Source organism: Trachypithecus francoisi, unplaced genomic scaffold, assembly GCF_009764315.1.
Source record: "Trachypithecus francoisi isolate TF-2019V2 unplaced genomic scaffold, Tfra_2.0 Lachesis_group21, whole genome shotgun sequence".
Taxonomy (NCBI): Eukaryota; Metazoa; Chordata; class Mammalia; order Primates; family Cercopithecidae; genus Trachypithecus; species Trachypithecus francoisi.
Window position 1 is genome coordinate 54,986,987 of NW_022681467.1, and position 22,267 is coordinate 55,009,253.

The window sequence follows — 22,267 nt, forward strand, 5'->3', positions numbered from 1 at the left end:
GGAATGGTGTTTAGCAGTAGCTGTGAGGGTGATGTGGGGCTGAGGCTGCTTAAGGGAACCAGGGCTTCAAGCCCCCTCCCTTCACTTGGGCATTATGAGTTGACAGCCAGGAGCATTACCATGTGATGGAGATTGTTCTTTTTGTGTGCAGCCTGTGAGGTTGAATTCAAGTGAATTAAATTTGCATGTTAAGGGACTCTGCTGTATAAACCTTTGGAAATTTCTGAGAAATCTTAGATAGAACAGCATGGCTTGGCTCAAATAAGTAAGGAACCTCTTCAGAGGAGTTTCATGTAAAAATGTCTTCCCTCTTTCTCAAATGTGATAATTTAAGTCAGGCCATTTCTTTATAGTGTTATCTAAGGCTATAATTCATTCACTCAACAAATATTTATTGAACACCTACTATGTGCCAGGTAGTGTACAGGGCCCTGGGCCATCCTGGGTCAGTGATTGATATTATGCAGCCATTCAGTGTAATGGTTCAGAAAGAGTCTCATGCCTTGAAAAAAATCTATTAATAACTCATTCTACAACTTGGATATACTAAAAAAAAAATTCCTTTACTCTTCCGTAGCTGATCAGATCTTCTCTAAGATCAGTGGGATTGGAAGAAAAAACATGCACTGGCCGGGCGCGGTGGCTCAAGCCTGTAATCCCAGCACTTTGGGAGGCCGAGACAGGCGGATCACGAGGTCAGGAGATCGAGACCACCCTGGCTAACACGGTGAAACCCCGTCTCTACTAAAAATACAAAAAACTAGCCGGGCGAGGTGGCGGCGCCTGTAGTCCCAGCTACTCGGGAGGCTGAGGCAGGAGAATGGCGTGAACCCGGGAGGCGGAACTTGCAGTGAGCTGAGATCTGGCCACTGCACTCCAGCCTGGGTGACAGAGGGAGACTCTGTCTCAAAAAAAAAAAAAATGCATTGATTGATTCCATTAGGGTTTTACTTTGGGCCAGGCACATTTACAGTTCATTTGAGTATCACATGATGCCATGGGGGAGGTGTCAATGCTTTTCCATTTTACAAACAAGAAAACTGAGTCCCAGGGAGGCCGTGTAGCTCATCTGAGTCACAGGACTTGGAAATGTGTGGTGGGATTTGGGTCGTCCTCCAGAGCCCGCTCTCTTCTAAACACTCTGCAGAGCAAATGAAATAAACACCCAGTCTCCTTATGTCCCCATCTGTCGTGTCCTTTTACCCATCCTCCACCCCCAGCATGAAGAACTTGAAGGGCGGGGGATCCACCCTGGAGCTCTCATTATAGAGCATCTCTTCCCAATAGTTGTCCCTGCCCTGGCACCCTGTGAGCTCCATGACAGACTCTGTTCATGTCATGGGACGACCATGGTGGCTCAGGACAGTGCAGCCCTGGGGCCCCCCACTGCCTGACCATGCCTCAGACCAGGTCACACATGGACAGCCTGTGAAGACGACTTTTTGTAGAGTCCATCAATGGGAAGTTGGGGGACAGCCGTGGTGTTACCCCCACTTACACCCGCTCCTCCCTGGTTGAAGCCTGACCCTCCCACTTGCCTTCCTCCTCCGCACCCATCCGCTTCTCACTACAGTCCAGCAAAGGGCAGAGCTTCCTTTCACATGCTGGATTTGTTTCCTGAGCCTACATTAACAAATGACCACACACTGAGGGGTTCACAGCGACAGAATGGATTCTCTCACAGTGCACGAGACCAGCGGTCTGAAATCAAGGCCTCCACAGGGCCACTCTCCCTCTAAAGTTCTGGGGGCGGGGGAGGTGTGGGGCGGGGGGGTCTTTCCTGGCCTCGTTCAGTTCCTGGTGGCTCCAGGCATTCCCTGGCTTGTGGCTGGATTGTGCCCCATCTCTGCCTCCGTCCTCGTGCAGGTCTTCCCATGGCCTATTCCCTGGGTCCCTGCATCCTCTCCTCTTCTTATAAGGACACCATCAGTGCTGGATTTAGGACCCCCACTAAATCCAGTATGATACCATTTCGAGATCCTTAATGATATCTGCAAAGACCCTATTTCCAAATAAGGTCCCATTCACAGGTAGTAGGGGCAGGACTTGGATGCTGTTTTGGAGAACGCAATTCAACCCACCTTACTTCCCTTACATAAAGCTGCCCTCACCTATCAGGCAGCTAGGCCCATATCTTTGCTGTGCCACTGTTAGAGGGACATCTTCTCTACAGGAGAGTTCTGGGCACAGGTCCTCCCTCCTTGGAGCATGAAACATTAAACAAAGAGAAAAGGTAATTTTGAAAAACTCTTTAGTCTCATAAACAATATCTGGCTCTCTAGATGATCATTTTATTTTATTTTATTTTGAGACAGAATGTCACTCTCACGCAGGCTGGAGTGCAGTGGTGCGATCCTGGCTCACTGTAGCCTCAACCTCCTTGGCTCAAGTGGTCTTCCCACCTCAGCCTCCTGAGTAGCTGGGACCATAGGCATGTACTACCATGCCCGCCTAATTATTTATTTTTTGTAGAGACGGGGTTCTTACTATGTTGCCCAGGCCGGTCTCAAACTCCCGGGCTCAAGCAAAGATGATCATCTTACCAGAAATCTTTTTTTTATTTTTATTTTTATTTTTTATTTTACTTTAAAAGTTCTGGGATACATGTGCAGAATGTGCAGGTTTGGTACATAGGTATATATGTGCCATGGTGGTTTGCTGCACCTATCAACTTGTCATCTAGGTTTTAAGCCCTGTGTACATTAGATATTTGTCCTAATGGTCTCCCTCCCCTTCCCCCCAACAACCCCCCAACAGGTCCTGGTGTGTGATGTTCCCCTCCCTGTGTCCATGTGTTCTCATCGTTCAACTCCCACTTATGAGTGAGAATATGCAGTGTGGTTTTCTGTTCCTGTGTTAGTTTGCTGAGAATGATGGCTTTCAGCTTCATCCATGTCCCTGAAAAGGACAGGAACTCATTCTTTTTTATGGCTGCATATTATTCCATGGTGTATATGTGCCACATTTTCTTTATCCAGTCTATCACTGCTGGGCATTTGGGTTGGTTCCAAGTCTTTGCTATTGTAAATAGTGCTGCAACAAACATGTGTGAATGTATCTTTATAGTAGAATGATTTATAATCCTTTGGGTGTATACCCAGTCATGGGATTGCTGGGTCAAGTGGTATTTCTGGTTCTAGATCCTTGAGGAATTGCCACATTGTCTTCCACAATAGTCAAACTAATTTACACTCCCACCAACAGTGTAAAAACATTCCTATTTCTCCACAGCCTTGCCAGCATCTGTTGTTCCCTGACTTTTTAATAATTGTCATTCTAACTAGCATGAGATGGTATCTCATTGTGGTTTTGATTTGCATTTCTCTAATGACCAGTGATGAAGATCTTTTTTTCATATGTTTGTTGGCCACATAAATGTTTTCTTTTGAGAAGTATCTGTTCATATCCTCTGCCCACTTTTTGACTGGGTTATTTGTTTTTCTCTTGTAAATTTGTCTAAGTTCCTTGCAGATTCTGGATATTAGACCTTTGTCAGATGGGTAGCTTATAAAAATTTTCTCCCATTCTGTAGGTTGCCTGTTCACTCTGATGATAGTTTCTGTTGTTGTGCAGAAGCTCTTTAGTTTGATTAGATCCCATTTGTCAATTTTGGCTTTTGTTGCAATTGCTTTTGGTGTTTTAGTCATAAAGTCTTTGCCCATGCCTTTGTCCTGAACGGTATTGCCTAGGTTTTCTTCTAGGGTTTTTATGGTTTTGGGTTTTACATTTAAGTCTTTAATCCATCTTAATTTTTGTATAATGTGTAAGGAAGGGGTCCAGTTTCTGTTTTCTGCATATGGCTAGCCAGTTTTTCCAGCACCATTTATTAAATAGGGAGTCCTTTCCCCATTACTTGTTTTTATCAGGTTTGTCAAAGATCAGATGGTTGTAGATGTGTGGTGTTAATTCTGAGGTCTCTGTTCTGGTCCATTGATTTATATATCTGTTTTGGTACCAGTACCATGCTGTTTTGATTACTGTAGCCTTGTAATATAGTTTGAAGTCAGGTGTCATGATGCCTCCAGCTTTGTTCTTTTTGCTTAGGATTGTCTTGGCTATACAGGCTTTGTTTTTGGTTCTACATGAAATTTAAAGTAGTGTTTTTCTAATTCTGTGAAGAAAGTGACTGGTAGCTTGATGGGAATAGCATTGAATCTATAAATTACTTTGGGCAGTATGGCCATCTTCATGATATTGATTCTTCCTTTCCAATGAGCATGGAATGTTTTTCCATTTGTTTGTGTCCTCTATTTCCTTGAGCAGTGGTTTGTAGTTCTGCTCGAAGAGGTCCTTTACACCGATCTTATTCTGCATGCCAGCCCGGGCTTCCCTGTTCTCTCTGTCTTTCTTCACTGGAAGGAATATACTTCTCAACTCCTTGACGTTGGGTGAATCCCTCCATCTCTCAGCGCCTTATTCCTCTTGTTAGAATAATAACAGCACCTCCCTGTTGCGTGGATTAGATGGCTTAGGGCATGTATAGACCTTGGGCCTGTGGCCTGGACAAGGTGTCATATAAAGGTCAGCTCCCTGTGCTCTGAACCTGCAAAGCTTAGGCAGAAGATGTCTTAGGCAGATCAAGGTAATGCTGATGGGCTTGGGAAAAAGAAAAAGAGAAAATTATCTGAATAATTTTCAGCAGATTTTTCCCATTTTGCATTGTGCTGTGATCAGTGCTTGTAGGTAGCATCTGTTTAATCCTCGTTTTCCCCATTTTACAAATGAAACTCCTGAGGTTAAGGAACCTGCTGAGCCTCACAGGGAGGGGGAAGGTGGCAAAACCAGAACTCAAACCCAGGTTTTTTTCTTCTTCCACCAAGAAGACAGGGAACGGGGACGGCTGAGTGCAGCTGGCAGGCCCTCCCTCCTGCCAAAGCCAACCTGACATCAAGCTTCTCCCTCCACACATCTGCAACCGATTGACCATCTACAGGGAAACCACGTAATTTGTGTATGAAAATTAGGCAATTGCTGGAGACACTCTTCCCCTCCAACTTGCCTAAGCTTTCTTCATACTGTGTGTATGTTTGTAAACTCTCTTCTGGCCTGCTTCTTTATCGTAATTGTTTAGGCAAAACATATTTTGTCACTAAACAGAATGAATTTGGGTGAAGTCGTAGTGGGAACTAACACGTATTTGGCCCTGACAGGAAGTGGGCAGCCTTCCCTGCTTTTAGGGAGGTATTGTTTCTAACCAGCTACTCTCACCCTCGGAGACCCTTCCCGACCCTTCCAGAATCTGACAAAAGTTAGGGCTGCTCTTGCTCTCTGGGAACATTCACCTGCACATATAAGGTAAGCTGTAATTTCACTTTGGGTCCTGGCTGGCCTAGATGTACATTCAAGTGGGTGGGCAATTGAGAGGGGTTTAGATGCGGGGCCATTTGCAACGTGTGGGCCTGGTTCTGGGATGTTGGGGCACCTGAGGGCTGGTAGCAGTGGGTAAGTGTTACCTACCCCAGGCATGAGAGGCCAGCCTGGGAACCGTGCTTGGACCTAGAGAGGACCATCTAGCAAAAGTCTGTCCCCGAGTAGAGGGACAAAGGCCACCTTGGAGCCAGGCCTGACCTTCCTCTCCTTCCCCTGACTTGCCAGCACCTCCCTTTGGGCAAACCTTGCTGGGCGCCAGTGGACTAGGGAGCATGTTGCTACAGCTTTGCAGGTACGGGGTCTATGCCAAGGGTTTATCAGGTGAAGATTGTAAGTCAGGGAGGTGCTTCTCAAAGTAGAGGACCGTAGCACTCAGGTGTGCGAGAGCATACATAGTGGCCTACAGATACATATTTTTAAAAATTTAATAGGTATTTATGTTAATGGTTCATAGGGAAAAATGATCTTCTCTTTTTGATGATGATTTATTTAGTATCCCCACCCCCCACTTTTATGCCCAATTATTACAAGTGTTTATTTCTTTTGGCTCCCTTGTTCCTGCAATAGGCAAAAAATGACATCATGGTTTATACCTTGCATTTCTTGGCTGGTGAGGATAAATATCTTTTCACATTTCTTTTTAAATACTGTTTTGATTTAAAACAATTTTCGAATAGACAATTTTTAAGAGTAGTTTTAGGTTTGTAGAAAAATGAGGAGAAAGTACAGAGATTTCCCATCCGCCACTTTCAGCCTGTGCCCCCACTGTTTTCCCTGTTATGAGCATCTTGCACGAGGGTGATGCATTGGTTGCAATTGGTGAACCCATTGATAGACACCGAAGTCCAGAGTCTACACTAGGGTTCTCTCTTGGTGTTGCATGTTCCATGAGTTTTGACAAATGTATAGTGGCAAGCATCTGGTGTTACAGGATCAGAACAGTCCCTTTCACTCCACCCACCTCTTCATCCCCTCCTCCCCCAACCCCTGGCAACCCCTGATCTTTTCACTGTCTCCATAGTTTTGCCTTTTCCAGAAGGTCATACAGTTGGGACCACACAATGCAAAGTCTTTTCAGATTGGCTTCTTTCACTTAGGAGCATGCATTTCAGGTTCCTCTGTGTCTTTCTGTGGTTTGCTAGATTATTTCTTTTTATCGATGAATAATATTCCATTGTCGGGATGTGTGTTTACTGATGTTTGTTTACTGAAGGACATCTTGCTTTTTGCAATTACAAATACAATTGCTGATGTTTACATCAGTGTGCAGGTTTTTGTGTGGACGTCAGTTTTCAGCTCACTGGGCAATGATATAGTTCCCCTTCCTCCCTTTTTCTTTTTTTTTTTTTTTTTACTTTTTGAAAATTGTGATAAAATTTACATAAAATATAACACTTTCACCATTGTGAAGCATACAGTTCAGTAGCCTGAGGTACATTCACATTGCATGCATTCCTTTTAAAGCAATGGCGTTCCAGCCACGAGGCTCTCTACAGGTAGGGTGGGATGGAGTAACAGTGCAAGTGGGCCCCATATGCAGCGGAGTGGGTGACGGTGGTTCAGGATGAATGGACGTCTGGGAAACTTGTAACTACACCAGCCGTCTTAGCACCCAAGTTCTGTCCGCCTAATGTGTCCAATATGCTTCTCCATGGCCTTCTCTTTTGGGGCCCTAAATGTAAATTCTAAAAACCTACTTATGGCATTTTCGTGTTCTCTCTTGGCCCAGGCTCATTTATGGGTTGCTTTTGCAAAGGAGGGCTTGGGGAATTGTCACTTCTTCTCTTCAAGTTTCTCCCACCTCTTTGCTCCCCCCTCCTCCAAAAAGCTGCACATTTGCGCCGAAAGATATGACTGTTTGTAGGGGGGAATTGGGAGGAGGTGGGGAGCTGCACACGCGGCAGATGAGGGATGTGCCAAGTTCCCTGCATGCGGGAGTCTGGGGATGGCGACAGGGTGAGGACTTGGCATTCAGTCCAGGTGATCAAGGGGCTGTCCCGGACCCTTCCCTCACTCATACAAAGAGGTAAGCCTTGTAGCGAGCTGCCTTCCCAGTCCTGGCTTCCAGCTTCCCCATCAGTCCAGTGGGGACAATAGGACCTGCCATCTCCTTGATTCAGAGTGAGCAAAATTATCTGCAGCCTTTTGAGGTTTTCCTGAGAAAAGCGTCATCTCCCTGGAGGAAGGTGTTAGTCAGCTGTCATCCTGCCAGCAGGGATCAGCTGTTACTCAAAGGCGTCAATTTCGCTGTGCTCACAGAACAGGCTGCAGAGAGCACAAAACGATCATCGTGGCAGGTGTGTCAGAAGCGTGGCACTCTTTCCTGGCATTTCTGTTTTGAAGCCTCAAGTCTCCTACCCTATGAGAGTCAGTTCTGGGCTCCTTTTCCTCCTCCCCCTACCCCCAGGTTGGGCTAAAGTTTGTGGGGGCATGTGATGCTCAGCCCTCAGATCCCCAGGCAGGCCCCCACTGAGACATCCCTCAGGTGGCAACCCCCTCAATTTGGCCCCATTTCCCCAGCCACTTCAGGGCCTTCCTGGGTGCTCTGGAATTCGTCCTGCGGCCAGAGCTCTGCGTGTGCCTTGTCCTCCTGTCTGGATGCGCGCTCTGGGCTGTTGATGCTCTGTGTCCTGGCACCCCTCTTTCCAGACTGCTCTGGGGAATGGAGCAGGAATTGCCACGGAGGCAGGAGCTGGACGCACTCACTCCTCCCTTCCTCCCTTCCATGACCTCCCCACCCATGACCCTTATAACCAGGGAATCAGGACAACAGGCTTGTACTCATCCAGTTTCCTCAGGGTTTAGGGCTTTTGGAATTAAAACACCTTTACTGAGTTTCTGCCACAAGAACAGACAGAAGCTCTGCCCACCTATTCCCCGACTCAGCATTTCAGAGCCAACTGCAGGCAGTGCTTCTGTGTCCGATGGCTCCCTACGGCCAGAGTCTGCCCCGTGCGTTCATGCACGCACCTGGAAATGCCAGGACATGGCTGCTCCCAGAGGCAGCCCTGATGCAGGCAGCTCACTTGCCCCTGGGGTGCATGTTCTACACGATCTCCTGGTGTCCTCCGTGGGATTAAGCTCCAGTCACCCACAGTGGGGACTTGCTGGACATTTTGTAGCCTCCTTCACCCCCAGCCTTCCCATTTCCTTACACGTGTTTCCTGGGATCACCTCCCAAATAAAATACTTGGAATGGAATCCTTTTCTCAGGAACCCACCCTGAGACAGCATCCCTTGCTAGAGGCGATGCATGGAGACTGCTGAGCTGACGGATGGGGGAAGAGACAAGGGTAGGAGGAAGACAGGGTGGGGGAGGAACCGGTAGTTAATAGTTCAAAATATTATGGCGTATAATTGAAAAGTGAAATAAATGGAGCGCTTATTCTGTGCTGGGCACAGCACTTGGTGTTTTCACATAACTTATTTCATCTGATCCTCCTGGTGGCTCTGCCCCAATGCCATTGTTCTTAGAGACGAGGAGACAGTCTCAGGGCCACCCACTAGCAAGATGGTTAAGCAGGGACAAGAATTCAGGCCTACTGGTCTCCTAGGGAGGTTCCTGAAATTCTCAACTAGTAGAAAGATTGCAGCGTCTTGAGGTAAGCCTTTATCTTCCATTATTATTAGCTCTTATCCATTCTAGCAGCCACCTATTAATCTCAAAAGATTCCTGCCTTTACATCTTTCCTTAAAAAATTAGAACGTCTCAGATGGTTTTGAAGCCAGGGGCTCTTGCGGATGATGTGGTGTGGTGAGATTGATAATGAGACCAGAGGTTTAGGAGAGGGGCAGAGAGTGGGTGCAGTGGTCTCCTGGGTCCTCCCTTCTGCTCAGTGGTGTGCTGGTACATGTTGAGACTGACTTTCAGGATGAAAAAAAAAAGGACTGACTTGTAGCATTTGCAGATTTTTGTGGTATCAGTGCTTCCACTGTGGCCAGTTCAAGCTGTGAACATGATGCTACTGACGCTGAGGCTGGGAAAAACCAGAGGTGTGACGTTCCACACTGCCAGGGAGCGTTCCCACCACACCAGCACATTCCACATAAATGGCCCCAAGATCCCTGAGAATGGAAGATGCCATAGAATCCTTAGCAGGTGGTGAGCTCTGAGTATGTAGGAGCTGGTATGAACTGGATGTTTCCTCCCCCCAGCTCCAAATCTACATGTAAAATCCTCACTCCCCATGTGATGGTGTTAGGAGGTGGGGCCTTTGGGAGGTGGTCAGGTCCTGACATGGAGTCCTCATGAGTGGAACAAGTGCCTTATAAAGGGGACCCCAGAGAGCTCTACTGGCCTTTCCATGATGTAAGGGGCAGCAAGAAGATGGCCATCTAGGAACCAGGATGCAGGCCCTTGCCAGGCACTGAACCTGTCTTCGACTTGGACTTGATCTTGGACTTCCTGTCTCCAGAGCTGTGTGAAATAAATATTTGTCATTTAAGCCACCCAATCTATGGCATTTTTGTTATAGCAGCCCAAAGTACTTTCAAAAAATTGAGTACCTTTGCTCAATGAAGACAATACTTTAAAAAAAAATTGAGACAGTACCTGTTTACAATTGAGGTAAAATTCATATAACATTAAATTCACCATTTTAACTATTTGAAAGTGTGCAATTCTATGGCATTTAGTACATTCATAGTTTTACGAACTATCACCTCTGTCTGGTTCCAGAACATTTTCATCACCCCAAAAGGAAACATCGTACCCAGTTAAAGCCTCATTTCCCATTCTCCCCCTCCTCTGGCAACCACTGTAATTTGTTTTCTGTTTCCATGAGTTTGTCTATCCCAGGTTCTTCAGACAAATGCAAAGAAGAAATGCTTCTTTATATGAAGAATTACATATTCTTCATATAAAACACGTGATCTTTTGTGTTGGGCGTCTTTCATGTAGCATGACGTTTTCAAGGTGCATCCATGTTTTAGCATGTGCGAGCACTTCGTTGCTTTTTATGGCTGATTATGATTCTACGGTACTGTATATTGCCGTTTGTGCACTCATCAGCTGACGGACATTTCTGTCATTTCTCTCTTTTGGCTATTTTGAATAAAGCTACTATGAACATGCATGTACAAGTTTTTGTTTGAATACCTGTTTTCAATTCTTTGGGATATATGCCTAGGAGTAGAGTTGCTGGATCATATGGTAATACAGTTTAACTTTTTGAAACGACTCCATTGTTTTCAAAGTGGCTGCATCATTTTACATCCCCACCAGTCGTGTTTATGGGTTCTAAATTCTCCACATCCTCACCAATACTTGTTATTTTATTGCTTATTAGTTTATTATTATTTACTATAGCCATGGTTGGAGTCCTATCTCATTGTGGTTTTGATTTACATTTCCCTAATGGCTGATGGTATGAAGCATCTTTTTATATGCTTTTTGGGCATTTGGAGAAAAAAAATCTATTCAAGTTCTCTGTTCATTTTTAAATTGAGTTGTTACAAAAATTAGCTGGGTGTGGTGGTGCATGCCTATAGCCCCAGCTATTCAGGCGGCTGAGGCATGAGAATCACTTGAACATGGGAGGCGGAGGTTGCAGTAAGCTGAGATAGCGCCACTGCATTCCAGCCTGGGTGACAGAGCGAGACTCCATCTCAAAAAAAAAAAAAAAATTAATTAATTGGATTGTCTTTTGTTGTTGCATTGTAAGAGTTTTTTATATATTCTGGGTATATCATGCATATGATTTGCAAATATTTTCTCCCATTCTGTGGATTGTTTTTTCACTTTCTTGAAAGTGTCCTTTGATGAACCACAGTTTTAGATTTTGAAGTCAAATTTATTTTTCTTTTACTGCATGTGCTTTGGGTGTCATATTTTAAAATCCATTGCGGCCAGATATGGTGGCTCACGCCTGTAACCCCAGCGCTTTGGGAGACTGAGGCAGGTGGATCACTTGAGGTCAGGAGTTCAAGACCAGCCTGGTTAACCCGGTGAAACCCGGTCTCTACTAAAAGTAAAAAAACTAGCTGGGCGTGGTGGCGCACACCTGTAATCCCACCTACTCGGGAGGCTGAGGCAGGAGAATAGCTTGAATCCGGGAGGCAGAGGTTGCAGTGAGCCGAGATTATGCCACTGCACTCCAGCCTGGACAACAGAGTAGGTCTCCATCTCAAAAAAAAAAAAAAAGAAAGAAAAGAAAAGAAAAGAAAGGAAGAAAAGAAAAAAAGCAATCCATTGCTAAATCCAAAAAAGTCATGAAGTTTTAATCCTTTGTCTTCTAAGAGTTTTATGATTTTAGCGCTTACATTTAGGTCTGTAATCAATTTTGAATTATCCAGTTGTCATTTATTTGTTTTTAACATTATTTAATTGTAAGTTTATATAACGTATCTTTTAATTATGGCTGTGTTTCACAACTGGCTGGCACAATTTTTGAAAATTTAACAATCAGCTCTCTTGAGTCAGTGTGAGTGGTATGAGCCAGCTCAATGTGCCACTACTTCTATGTTTTTTATTATTTTTAAATTTTTATTTATATATTTTTTGAGACAGAGTTTCACTCTGTCACCCAGGCTGGAGTGCAGTGGTGCGATCTTAGCTCACTGCAACCTCCACCTCCCGGGTTCAAGCAATTCTCCTGCCTCAGTCTCCGTGAGTAGCTGGGATTACAGGCTCCTGCCACCATGCCCTGCTAATTTTTGTATTTTTAGTAGAGATGGGGTTTCACCGTGTTGGCCAGGCTGGTCTTGAACTCCTGACCTCAGGTGATCCGCCTGTCTCAGCCTCCCAAAGTGCTGGGATTACAGGCGTGAGCCGCCATATCCAGTCGTGCTACTACTTCTACCACATCCTGCTTAGAACACCTTGCTGCTAATGGCTGGAATGTGGTTTTCTTGGGGAACGGAGCTGGGGATGGGGGAAATGTGCTTATGGAGTTCCTTGGTGATGGGTATCTGTGGAAAAAGGATCTGGGGACCCCTGGTTCTCTAGTCCTGGGCCTGTCCAGAATTTCCTTCTTGCATCTGGCTTTTCCTTTGTGATGTGAACAGCATAGCTGGACCTCTCTTGCTCCCTCCCCTAGCATTTGCCAGGCTACTCCTCCTGGCTTAGAGGGAACCAGTTTTGTCCTAACTCAATGTGGAGGGGCTTTGGAAGCCCCACGTTTGAGCAGAGATCTAAGTCTTGTCTTGAGGCTGAGGAAGTGCTCCTTTTCCTGGTAGTGTCACCAGATCAAATACAGGATGCCCAGCTACATTTGAATTTCAGATAAGCAGCACTCAGTGTTTCAGTATAAGCATGGCACATGTGAGATTTGGGACATACTTATACCAAAAGTAATTCTCATGCAATATTTGGGACATACTACCACTAAAGAGCTATGCATTGTTTATCAAATTTAACTGGGAGTCTTGGATTTTTGTTTGCTAAATCTGGCAAGCCTTTCCTTAGGTCAATTTTTTTTCTTACTGCAACAGACTCAGAACCTCAGAGTGGGAAGGCCCTGATTCCCTGTCTATTTTGCAGATCTGGAAACAGTCCCAGAGAAGAAAACGGATTTGTGCAAATGCATGGAATCACTGTGAACTTCGAGGACCTTGACAAGCTGCGTGACTTTTTCATGAAGTCAGCACATGTTCTGAGTCTCTGCATGTGGCACTGTGCTGGTGCCAGGGAATGATGGTGGCAAACCTGCCATGGACCTGTGTAGATGGCATGTTAAATAAGAGGCAGGATTCAGACAGATCTGGGTCCAAATCCCGCTTTGCCACGTGTCAGCTTGCATGACAAGTTCCTTCTGCTCTCAGAGCCTCAGCTTTCCCTTTTGGATGAGAGTACATTCGTTGGGTGATTGTCAGGCTTCTGTTGGGTGGTGAAGTGCTTGGTGCGGGGTAGGGAGGATTTACTGCATGAGGAGAGAGGAGAGGTGCCCATGGTAAAGTTTGGTTGTTGTCTGCAGGTTCTCCAGCATCGTGGGCCGTCCAGATGATGTGGAATGGAGATTCCAGAACCCACCTGCCCTGCCCCTCCTCCGAGGGACCAGCCAGCTCCCACTCCTGGCCCTCCAGGGGCCCCAGGTGGCCAGGCCTCACCCCACCTGACCCTGGGCCCCGTCCTGCTGCCGCCAGAGCAGGGCCTGGCCCCCACTGTGTTCCTGAAGGCCCTGCCCATCCCACTGTACCACACGGTGCCTCCTGGGGGCCTCCAGCCACGTGCCCCGCTAGTGACGGGCAGCCTGGATGGAGGCAACGTGCCCTTCATACTTAGTCCTGTGCTGCAGCCTGAAGGGCCTGGCCCCACCCAGGTGGGGAAGCCGGCGGCCCCTACGCTGACAGTGAACATCGTGGGCACTCTGCCTGTCCTGTCACCAGGCCTGGGCCCCACGCTGGGCAGCCCAGGCAAGGTGCGGAATGCTGGCAAGTACCTGTGTCCACACTGTGGTCGCGACTGCCTGAAGCCCAGTGTTTTGGAGAAGCACATCCGATCCCACACGGGCGAGAGGCCCTTCCCGTGCGCCACCTGTGGAATCGCCTTTAAGACCCAGAGTAATCTCTACAAGCACAGGCGGACGCAGACACACCTCAACAACTCCCGGCTGTCCTCAGAGGCCGAGGGAGGTGGGGGCGGCCTGCTGGAGGAAGGAGACAAGGCCGGAGAGCCTCCCAGAACAGACCGCAGGGGTGAGAGCCAGAGCCAGGAGATGCACGAAGGGGCCTCGGAGAGACCCCTTTCTCCAGGTGCCCACGTGCCCCTAGTTGCCAAGAACCTGGATATCAAGACCGAAGCTGCTCCCTGTCCAGGGTCCGCATTTGCCGACAGAGAGGCTCCTTGGGACTCTGCCCGCACAGCGTCACCTGGGCTCCCCGCGGCCAGCACACAGCCCTGGCGCAAGTTGCCGGAGCAGAAGTCCCCGACCGTCGGGAAGCCGTGCGCCCTGCAGCGGCAGCAGGCGACAGCAGCTGAGAAGCCCTGGGATGCCAAGGCCCCCGAGGGCCGGCTGCGGAAGTGTGAGAGCACCGACTCGGGGTACCTGTCACGCTCAGACAGCGCAGAGCAGCCGCCCGCGCCCTGCAGCCCCCTGCACAGCCTCTCAGAGCACAGCGCCGAGTCCGAGGGGGAGGGCGGCCCAGGCCCGGGACCAGGGGGCGCGGGGGCCGAGCCCGGGGCGCGAGGAGCCGGCCTGGAGCTGGAGAAGAAGCGGCTGGAGGAGCGCATCGCCCGGCTCATCTCCCACAACCAGGCGGTGGTGGACGATGCCCAGCTGGACAACGTGCGGCCCCGGAAGACCGGGCTGTCCAAACAGGGCAGCATCGACCTGCCCACGCCCTATACCTACAAGGACTCCTTCCACTTTGACATCCGCGCTCTGGAGCCGGGCCGTAGGAGGGCCCTGGGCCCCGCGCGCTCCACCTGGACGCCCCCAGACAAGTCTCGGCCCCTGTTCTTCCACTCCGTCCCCACTCAGCTCTCCACCACTGTGGAATGTGTCCCCGTCACCAGGAGCAACTCACTGCCCTTCGTCGAGGGCTCCAGGACATGGCTGGAGCCCCGGGACCCCTGGCCCAGGACGCAGAAGCCTCTGAGCCCAAGGCCCGGCCCAGCCCGCCTTGGCTGCCGCTCGGGACTGAGCTCGACTGACGTTCCTGGTGGGCATCCCCGGGCCCTGGTCAGACAGGCCGCGGTGGAGGACCTGCCAGGCATCCCCACTGGCGATGCCCCGGTGCCCACAGAGGACACAGATGCAAAGAGAATTGCTGCGCGGGAGGCCGTGGCCGGCAAGAGCAGAGCAGGTGGCAGGAAGTGCGGCCAGAGGAGGCTGAAGATGTTCTCTCAGGAGAAGTGGCAGGTGTACGGGGATGAGACATTCAAAAGGATCTACCAGAAAATGAAAGCTAGTCCCCATGGAGGCAAGAAAACCAGAGAGGTGGGAATGGGCAGTGGGACAGAACTGGGCCTTCCTCTGCAGAAAGAGGCTGCAGGGAGCTCAGGCACAGTCCCCACCCAAGACAGGAGGACCCCTGTCCATGAGGGCACATCCACAGGGGCAACGCCAGAGCCTTGGGGAAATTCACCAGCCCCGGAGGCCTCCTTGGTGACTGAGCCCACTAAGCATGCGGAGACTGTGGCCAGGACAGGAGACAGGAATCGACCCAGGGTGGAAGAGGCTGTGTCATCCCCTGCACTGGGCGGCAGAGACAGTCCCTGTTCAGGCAGTCGGAGCCCCCTGGTCTCTCCAAATGGGAGGCTGGAACTGGGGTGGCAGCTGCCCCCAGCATCTGGCCCCCTCAAAGGGGGTGACCTAGAGGCCCCCAGGCCAGTTTTGCCAGACCCCAAGCTGGAAGGAGGCGCCCGAGGTGTGGGGGATGTTCAGGAGACCTGCCCGTGGGTCCAGACTGTCCTGAGATGGCCCAGCAGTGGCTCTGGGGAGGACAAGCTCCCCTCGGAGAGGAAGAAGCTGAAAGTGGAGGACCTGCACAGCTGGGAGCAGCCAGAGCCTGTGGGCGCAGAGACCCCGGGTAGCCCCGTGCAGGCGGCCTCTTTGTCATCCCAGAAGCAGGACGCCAATACTGGGGAGGTGCCAGGGGGCTCGAAGGAGAGTGCCAGGCAGAGGGGCGAGCTTCTGGAGTCCTCTGGAGCCTCCTTGGCTGCTGATTCTGTTGCCCTGAAGAGGGTGGGGCCAAGGGACAAGGCTCCCCCACTGCATCCTGTAGTCCCAGCCCCTGGGGAGCACCCCCCACTGGCCACCCCACCTCAGGCTCCCAGAGTCCTCTCTGCCCTGGCAGACAATGCCTTTTCCCCGAAGTACCTCCTCAGGTTACCTCAGGCAGAGACCCCCTCACCACTGCCCATTCCCCGGGGACCCAGGCACAGCCAGGACTCTCTCTGCAGCAGTGGGTGGCCTGAGGAACGGGCATCATTTGTTGAGTCAGGAGTGGGGATCCCTCTTTCTCCCAGCCCAGCCTCAGGCCCCTCCCCAGGTGAGGTGGACAGCATCCTGGAGGACCTCAGCTCTTCCAGGCCACGGGATGGGAGAAAAGGGGCACAGTTGAGGGGGGACAAGGGGGACAGGATGGCCACTAGCAGGCCAGCAGCCAGGGAGTCGCCTATCTCAGCACCAAGGGCTCCCAGGGAGGCCACCTCCTCCCCGCCCACTCCAATGTGTGAGGCACACTTAGTTGAGGGCATGGAGGGTGACAGCTACCGTATCCATCGCCTCTGCATGGGCAGCACTTTGGCAAGGGCCAGGCCCTCTGGGGATGTCCCAAATCCTTGGGTACCCAACTGGGAGCTGGGGGAGCCTCCTGAGAATGCCCCAGAAGATCCTTCTTCAGGGCCCCTGGTGGGCCCCGACCCGTGTTCCCGCCTCCAGCCTGGCTCCTTCCTCACTGCCCTCACTCGGCCTCAGGGTGTGTCCCCAGGCTGGCCAGAGCTGGCCCTGTCTTCCCACTCAGGGACGTCCCGGAGCCACAACCCCCACAGCCCCCACAACGCCTTTCCCTCACTGAAGGCTGAGCCGCGGCTCACGTGGTGTTGCCTGAGCCGCAGTGTCCCTCTGCCCACGGAGCAGAAGGCAAGGGCGGCGTCTGTATACTTGGCGGTGCACTTTCCTGGTAGCAGCCTCCGAGATGAGGGTCCCAGTGGCCCTCCTGGGAGCAATGAAGGATGGACCTGGACAAGCCCTGGAGAGGGAGGGCCGGCACAGATGTCCAAGGTAAAGCTGGGTTTTGCTCCAGGGCCCCGGGTTGAGAGAGTGTATCGTGATCCCGCAGGACCTCTGGTGCGGGAGGGAAGTCTGAAGCCGTCCCATGTAACATCTGTTCACTGCTCACTTGTTCCTGAGGGAGGCTGGGGATACCACAGAGAGGGCAGGAAGGAATAAAGGCCCAAATGCAAACCTTAACAGAGTTGTGGAGAACATAAATTCCAAAGGAAAGAATTACTATACTCGAGACATTAGGTGAGATAGTCTTCATAACCAAATGTAAAATTTAACTGAGTTTCCTGGTAACAGAAGCAAAAAGTAAAATGAAACACTCCATCAGAGAGGTGAGCTCTCTGGATCATTCTAAGATTATAAACCAGAGACTCCCAATCATTGAGAGAGTCATTATACTGGGGATTCTGGAGAAGGAATTACTGTTGATTGGATTCAGACCTCCCTCTCAGGTTCCTGGGAGCAGAGAGAAAAGGGGGAAGGTGGTGGATGCTCACAGCTGTTCTCACTTGGTGATGAACGGATAATGCCGAGCTCCGCCTTGAGCGGGAGTTCACACACCTGGTTGTGATGGCTGAGGGCTTAGTCCTGCTCTGGGGTGGCTTGGGCCACGGCCACTGAGGAAGGTGCTGGAGGCTCAGCTATAATTTAACCCTTGTGGACAGTGACAAAGGCCTGGAGACCAAAGCTTTCCCTAGGTGGAACCCAAAATTGTGGGGAGTGTTGTTTTCATCTGGAGAGTAGTGGGTTAATCAGGAGGGCCCCAGAGGTGCAGGGGCTCCTGGGGAGGTGGATTTAGGGGAGAGTAAAGGGGCTGGTCACCGTGTTTCTTTGGCCTCCAGTTAACACCGATGGCATAGGCTTTCCTCTGCGGATCGAGCCCAGGCAGGGTTTCAGGAGGTTCTGTCCAGGAACGCTCTGCCGTTGCCTGGTTGAACTTTGCAGGGGCTCGGGCCATTTAGTGATGCAGTATCTCCGCTTTGATTTCTATAGACAGGCATCCTGTCTGCAGAGTGGGAACCCTTTGGAGTTTTCCTCATCATGAGGACTTTGAGTAACGTGATGCCAACATGCTTGGTGTTTTCAGTTCTCCTACCCAACAGTCCCAGGGCTGATGTCCCAGCACCAGGTGTCTGAGCCAGAATGGAAGAAAGGCCTGCCTCGGAGGGCAAAGATGTCTCGTGGGAACAGCAAGCAGAGAAAACTGAGGATCAACCCTAAAAGGTAGGGTGAGTGGCCACCTCTGTCATTTCCACAAAACCCCAAGAAGAATTTACTATGGGATTTGAAAGGTATCTGTGTGCTCCAGAGAAAGAGTTCCTGCTTCCTAGGGTTTAGAGTTTCATAATTAAAGGACTGAGTTTGTTTCCCCGTTAGTCCCCCACCCCTTACAACTCACTGCCTGTGTATTTTTCGATGGCACCTTTCTAAGGCCAGGAATCCAGCAAATCTTCGAAATAACTGGGTGGAAAACACATCCATTCAGCTTAAGTCCGGAAGAGAGAGCCTGTTAATTATTTACAGCTTTTATTACTTTTTTAATTATGCAAGCAATGAAAGTCTTTTGCAGAAAAATTAGACAATACAGAAGAACAAAGAGAAGACAATAAAACATCCTAGTAATCTCCCCACGCAGAGATAATCACCATGAGCATTCAGAAGTGTGCCCTTCCAGGCTTTTCTTTGCGGTATGCATATGCAAATATCCACACCCAACGAACAGGAGGCCATGAGGATTTTCCTGCCACTCTTTCATTATGTCTTTCTTGGATTGTCTTTCTCCTTTGCTCAAAACCCTTCAGGCTGCCCATTGCATACAAGCTAAAAAGCAAATTCTCTAACCCCTGTCCTCTTTCTGCCGTCATTTTCCCCGGGATCTCCTTCTCTTCTGCTCGCCCTCTACCCTCTCACCCCATTCTCTAATCCACATTCTAATCCCAGATCCCTGATGCATTTTTTTTTTTTTTTTTTTTTTTGAGACGGAGTCTCGCTCTGTCGCCCAGGCTGGAGTGCAGTGGCGCGATCTCAGCTCACTGCAAGCTCCGCCTCCCAGGTTTACGCCATTCTCCTGCCTCAGCCTCCCGAGTAGCTGGAACTACAGGCGCCCACCACCTCGCCCGGCTAGTTTTTTGTATTTTTTAGTAGAGACAGGGTTTCACCAGATTAGCCAGGATGGTCTCGATCTCCTGACCTCGTGATCCGCCCGCCTCGGCCTCCCAAAGTGCTGGGATTACAGGCTTGAGCCACCGCGCCCGGCCCCCCGATGCATTTATACTCCACACCTCAACTGTCAACATTCTCCCCCTAGATTGTCAGTCCTTTTTTCCCCTTTCTGTTTCTTTTTTGAAACTGAGTTTCACTCTGTTGCCCAGGCTGGAGTGCAGTGGCACAATCTCGGCTCACTGTAACCTCTGCCTCAGGGGTTCAAGCGATTTGCCTGCTCAGTCTCCTGAGTAGCTGGGGTTACAGGCATGGGCCACCATGCCTAGCTTATTTTTTTTTTGGTGTTTTTAGTAGAGACGGGGTTTTGCCTTGTTGCCCAGGCTGGTCTCGAACTCCTGGCCTCAAGCAATCCTCTTGCCTTGGCCTCCCAAAGTGCTGGGATTACAGGCGTGAGCCACTGCACCCAGCCTGTCAGTAATTTCTCCAAAACCTGGACATTCTTCAAGCGGCAATCCAAATTCCTAACTCTCCCCTGTAGCTGCTCAGACCCTCAGTGGCTGGAGATGACCTCTTCTCTTCTGGCTCCCCCTCCCGCCTCTAGCAATGGTCTGCTGGGACCATGTGTTCAGAGCTAACATTATGGGGCACTTGCTGTGTGCCAGGCTTTCCCTAATTGCTTTCTGGTGTGCGTCGTTTCAGGCGATCCCTCAAGGTACTGCCCACGATGTGGATGGTATTATTATCCTATTTTTCTCATGAAGAAATGGAGACACAGAGAGCTTAACCTCCCCAAGGACCCAGATTTGAACCAGCCAGTCTCCTTCCATAGCTTGTGTGCCAACGAGTGGCTTGTCTTGGTGCACCCCAGCCTGTCCTGGGCACGCTCGTGGCCTGGCATTTTCTAGATTTTTCTTGCAGTGCCTGAGATTCTGCATTTCTTTTTTTTTATTTTTATTTTTATTTTTATTTTTTTATTATATTTTAAGTTCTAGGGTACATGTGCATGACGTTTATATCATGTATAACTCCCCAGTGCAATCCCACCCTCCTCCCCCCTCCCCATGATAGGCCCCAGTGTGTGATGTTCCCCTTCCCGAGTCCAAGTGATCTCATTGTTCGTTCCCACCTATGAGTGAGAACATGCGGTGTTTGGTTTTCTCTTCTTGTGATAGTTTGCTAAGAATGATGGTTTCCAGCTGCATCCATGTCCCTACAAAGGATGCAAACTCATCCTTTTTTATGGCTGCATAGTATTCCATGGTGTATATGTGCCACATTTTCTTAATCCAGTCTGTCACAGATGGACATTTGGGTTGATTCCAAGTCTTTGCTATTGTGAATAGTGCCGCAATAAACATACGTGTGCATGTGTCTTTGTAGTAGAGTAATTTATAATCCTTTGGGTATATACCCAGTAGTGGGATGGCTGGGTCATATAGTACATCTAGTTCTAGATCGTTGAGGAATCGCCATAGTGTTTTCCATAATGGTTGAACTAGTTTACAATCCCACCAACAGTGTAAAAGTGTTCCTATTTCTCCACATCCTCTCCAACACCTGTTGTTTCCTGACTTCTTAATGACTGCCATTCTAACTGGTGTGAGATGGTATCTCATTGTGGTTTTGATTTGCATTTCTCTGATGGCGAGTGATGACGAGCATTTTTTCATGTGTCTGTTGGCTGTATGGATGTCTTCTTTTGAGAAATGTCTGTTCATATCCTTTGCCCACTTTTTGATGGGGTTGTTTGTTTTTTTCTTGTATATTTGTTTGAGTTCTTTGTAGATTCTGGATATTAGCCCTTTGTCAGATGAGTAGGTTGCAAAAATTTTCTCCCATTCTGTAGGTTGCCTGTTCACTCTGATGGTAGTTTCTTTAGCTGTGCAAAAGCTCTTTAGTTTAATTAGATCCCATGTGTCAATTTTGCTTTTGCTGCCATTGCTTTTGGTGTTTTAGACATGAAGTCCTTGCCCATGCCTATGTCCTGAATGGTACTACCTAGATTTTCTTCTAGGGTTTTTATGGTATTAGGTCTAACATTTAAGTCTCTAATCCATCTTGAATTAATTTTGTATAAGGGGTAAGGAAAGGATCCAGTTTCAGCTTTCTACTTATGGCTAGCCAATTTTCCCAGCACCATTTATTAAATAGGGAATCCTTTCCCCATTTCTTGTTTCTCTCAGGTTTGTCAAAGATCAGATGGCTGTAGATGTGTGGTATTATTTCTGAGGACTCTGTTCTGTTCCATTGGTCTATATCTCTGTTGTGGTACCAGCACCATGCTGTTTTGGTTACTGTAGCCTTGTAGTATAGTTTGAAGTCAGGTAGCGTGACGCCTCCAGCTTTGTCCTTTTGACTTAGGATTGTCTTGGCAATGCGGGCTCTTTTTTGGTTCCATATGAACTTTAAAGCCGTTTTTTTCCAATTCTGTGAAGAAAGTCATTGGTAGCTTGATGGGGATGGCATTGAATCTATAAATAACCTTGGGCAGTATGGCCATTTTCACGATATTGATTCTTCCTATCCATGAGCATGGTATGTTCTTCCATTTGTTTGTGTCCTCTTTGATTTCACTGAGCAGTGGTTTGTAGTTCTCCTTGAAGAGGTCCTTGACATCCCTTGTAAGCTGGATTCCTAGGTATTTGATTCTCTTTGAAGCAATTGTGAATGGAAGTTCATTCCTGATTTGGCTCTCTGCTTGTCTGTTACTGGTGTATAAGAATGCTTGTGATTTTTGCACATTAATTTTGTATCCTGAGACTTTGCTGAAGTTGCTTATCAGCTTAAGGAGATTTTGGGCTGAGACAATGGGGTTTTCTAAATATACAATCATGTCATCTGCAAACAGGGACAATTTGACTTCTTCTTTTCCTAACTGGATACCCTTGATTTCTTTCTCTTGCCTGATTGCCCTAGCCAGAACTTCCAACACGATGTTGAATAGGAGTGGTGAGAGAGGGCTTCCCTGTCTTGTGCCAGTTTTCAAAGGGAATTTTTCCAGTTTTTGCCCATTCAGTATGATATTAGCTGTGGGTTTGTCATAAATAGCTCTTATTATTTTGAGG

The 22,267-nt window shown here is 48.9% G+C and overlaps 1 protein-coding gene across 4 annotated transcripts in view; it reads left to right on the plus strand.

Moving 5' to 3' along the window:
* Window positions 1–22,267, plus strand: part of ZNF831 (zinc finger protein 831) — a 118,626-nt gene that overhangs the window by 30,751 nt on the left and 65,608 nt on the right. For all 4 annotated transcript variants that reach the window (XM_033186929.1, XM_033186930.1, XM_033186932.1 and 1 more), the window contains 2 exons: window positions 13,284–17,036; window positions 18,127–18,263. In XM_033186929.1, coding sequence (XP_033042820.1) covers window positions 13,320–17,036; window positions 18,127–18,263 — 3,854 coding nt within the window. In that variant the 5' untranslated portion in view covers window positions 13,284–13,319. The remainder of the gene's footprint in view (window positions 1–13,283; window positions 17,037–18,126; window positions 18,264–22,267) is intronic.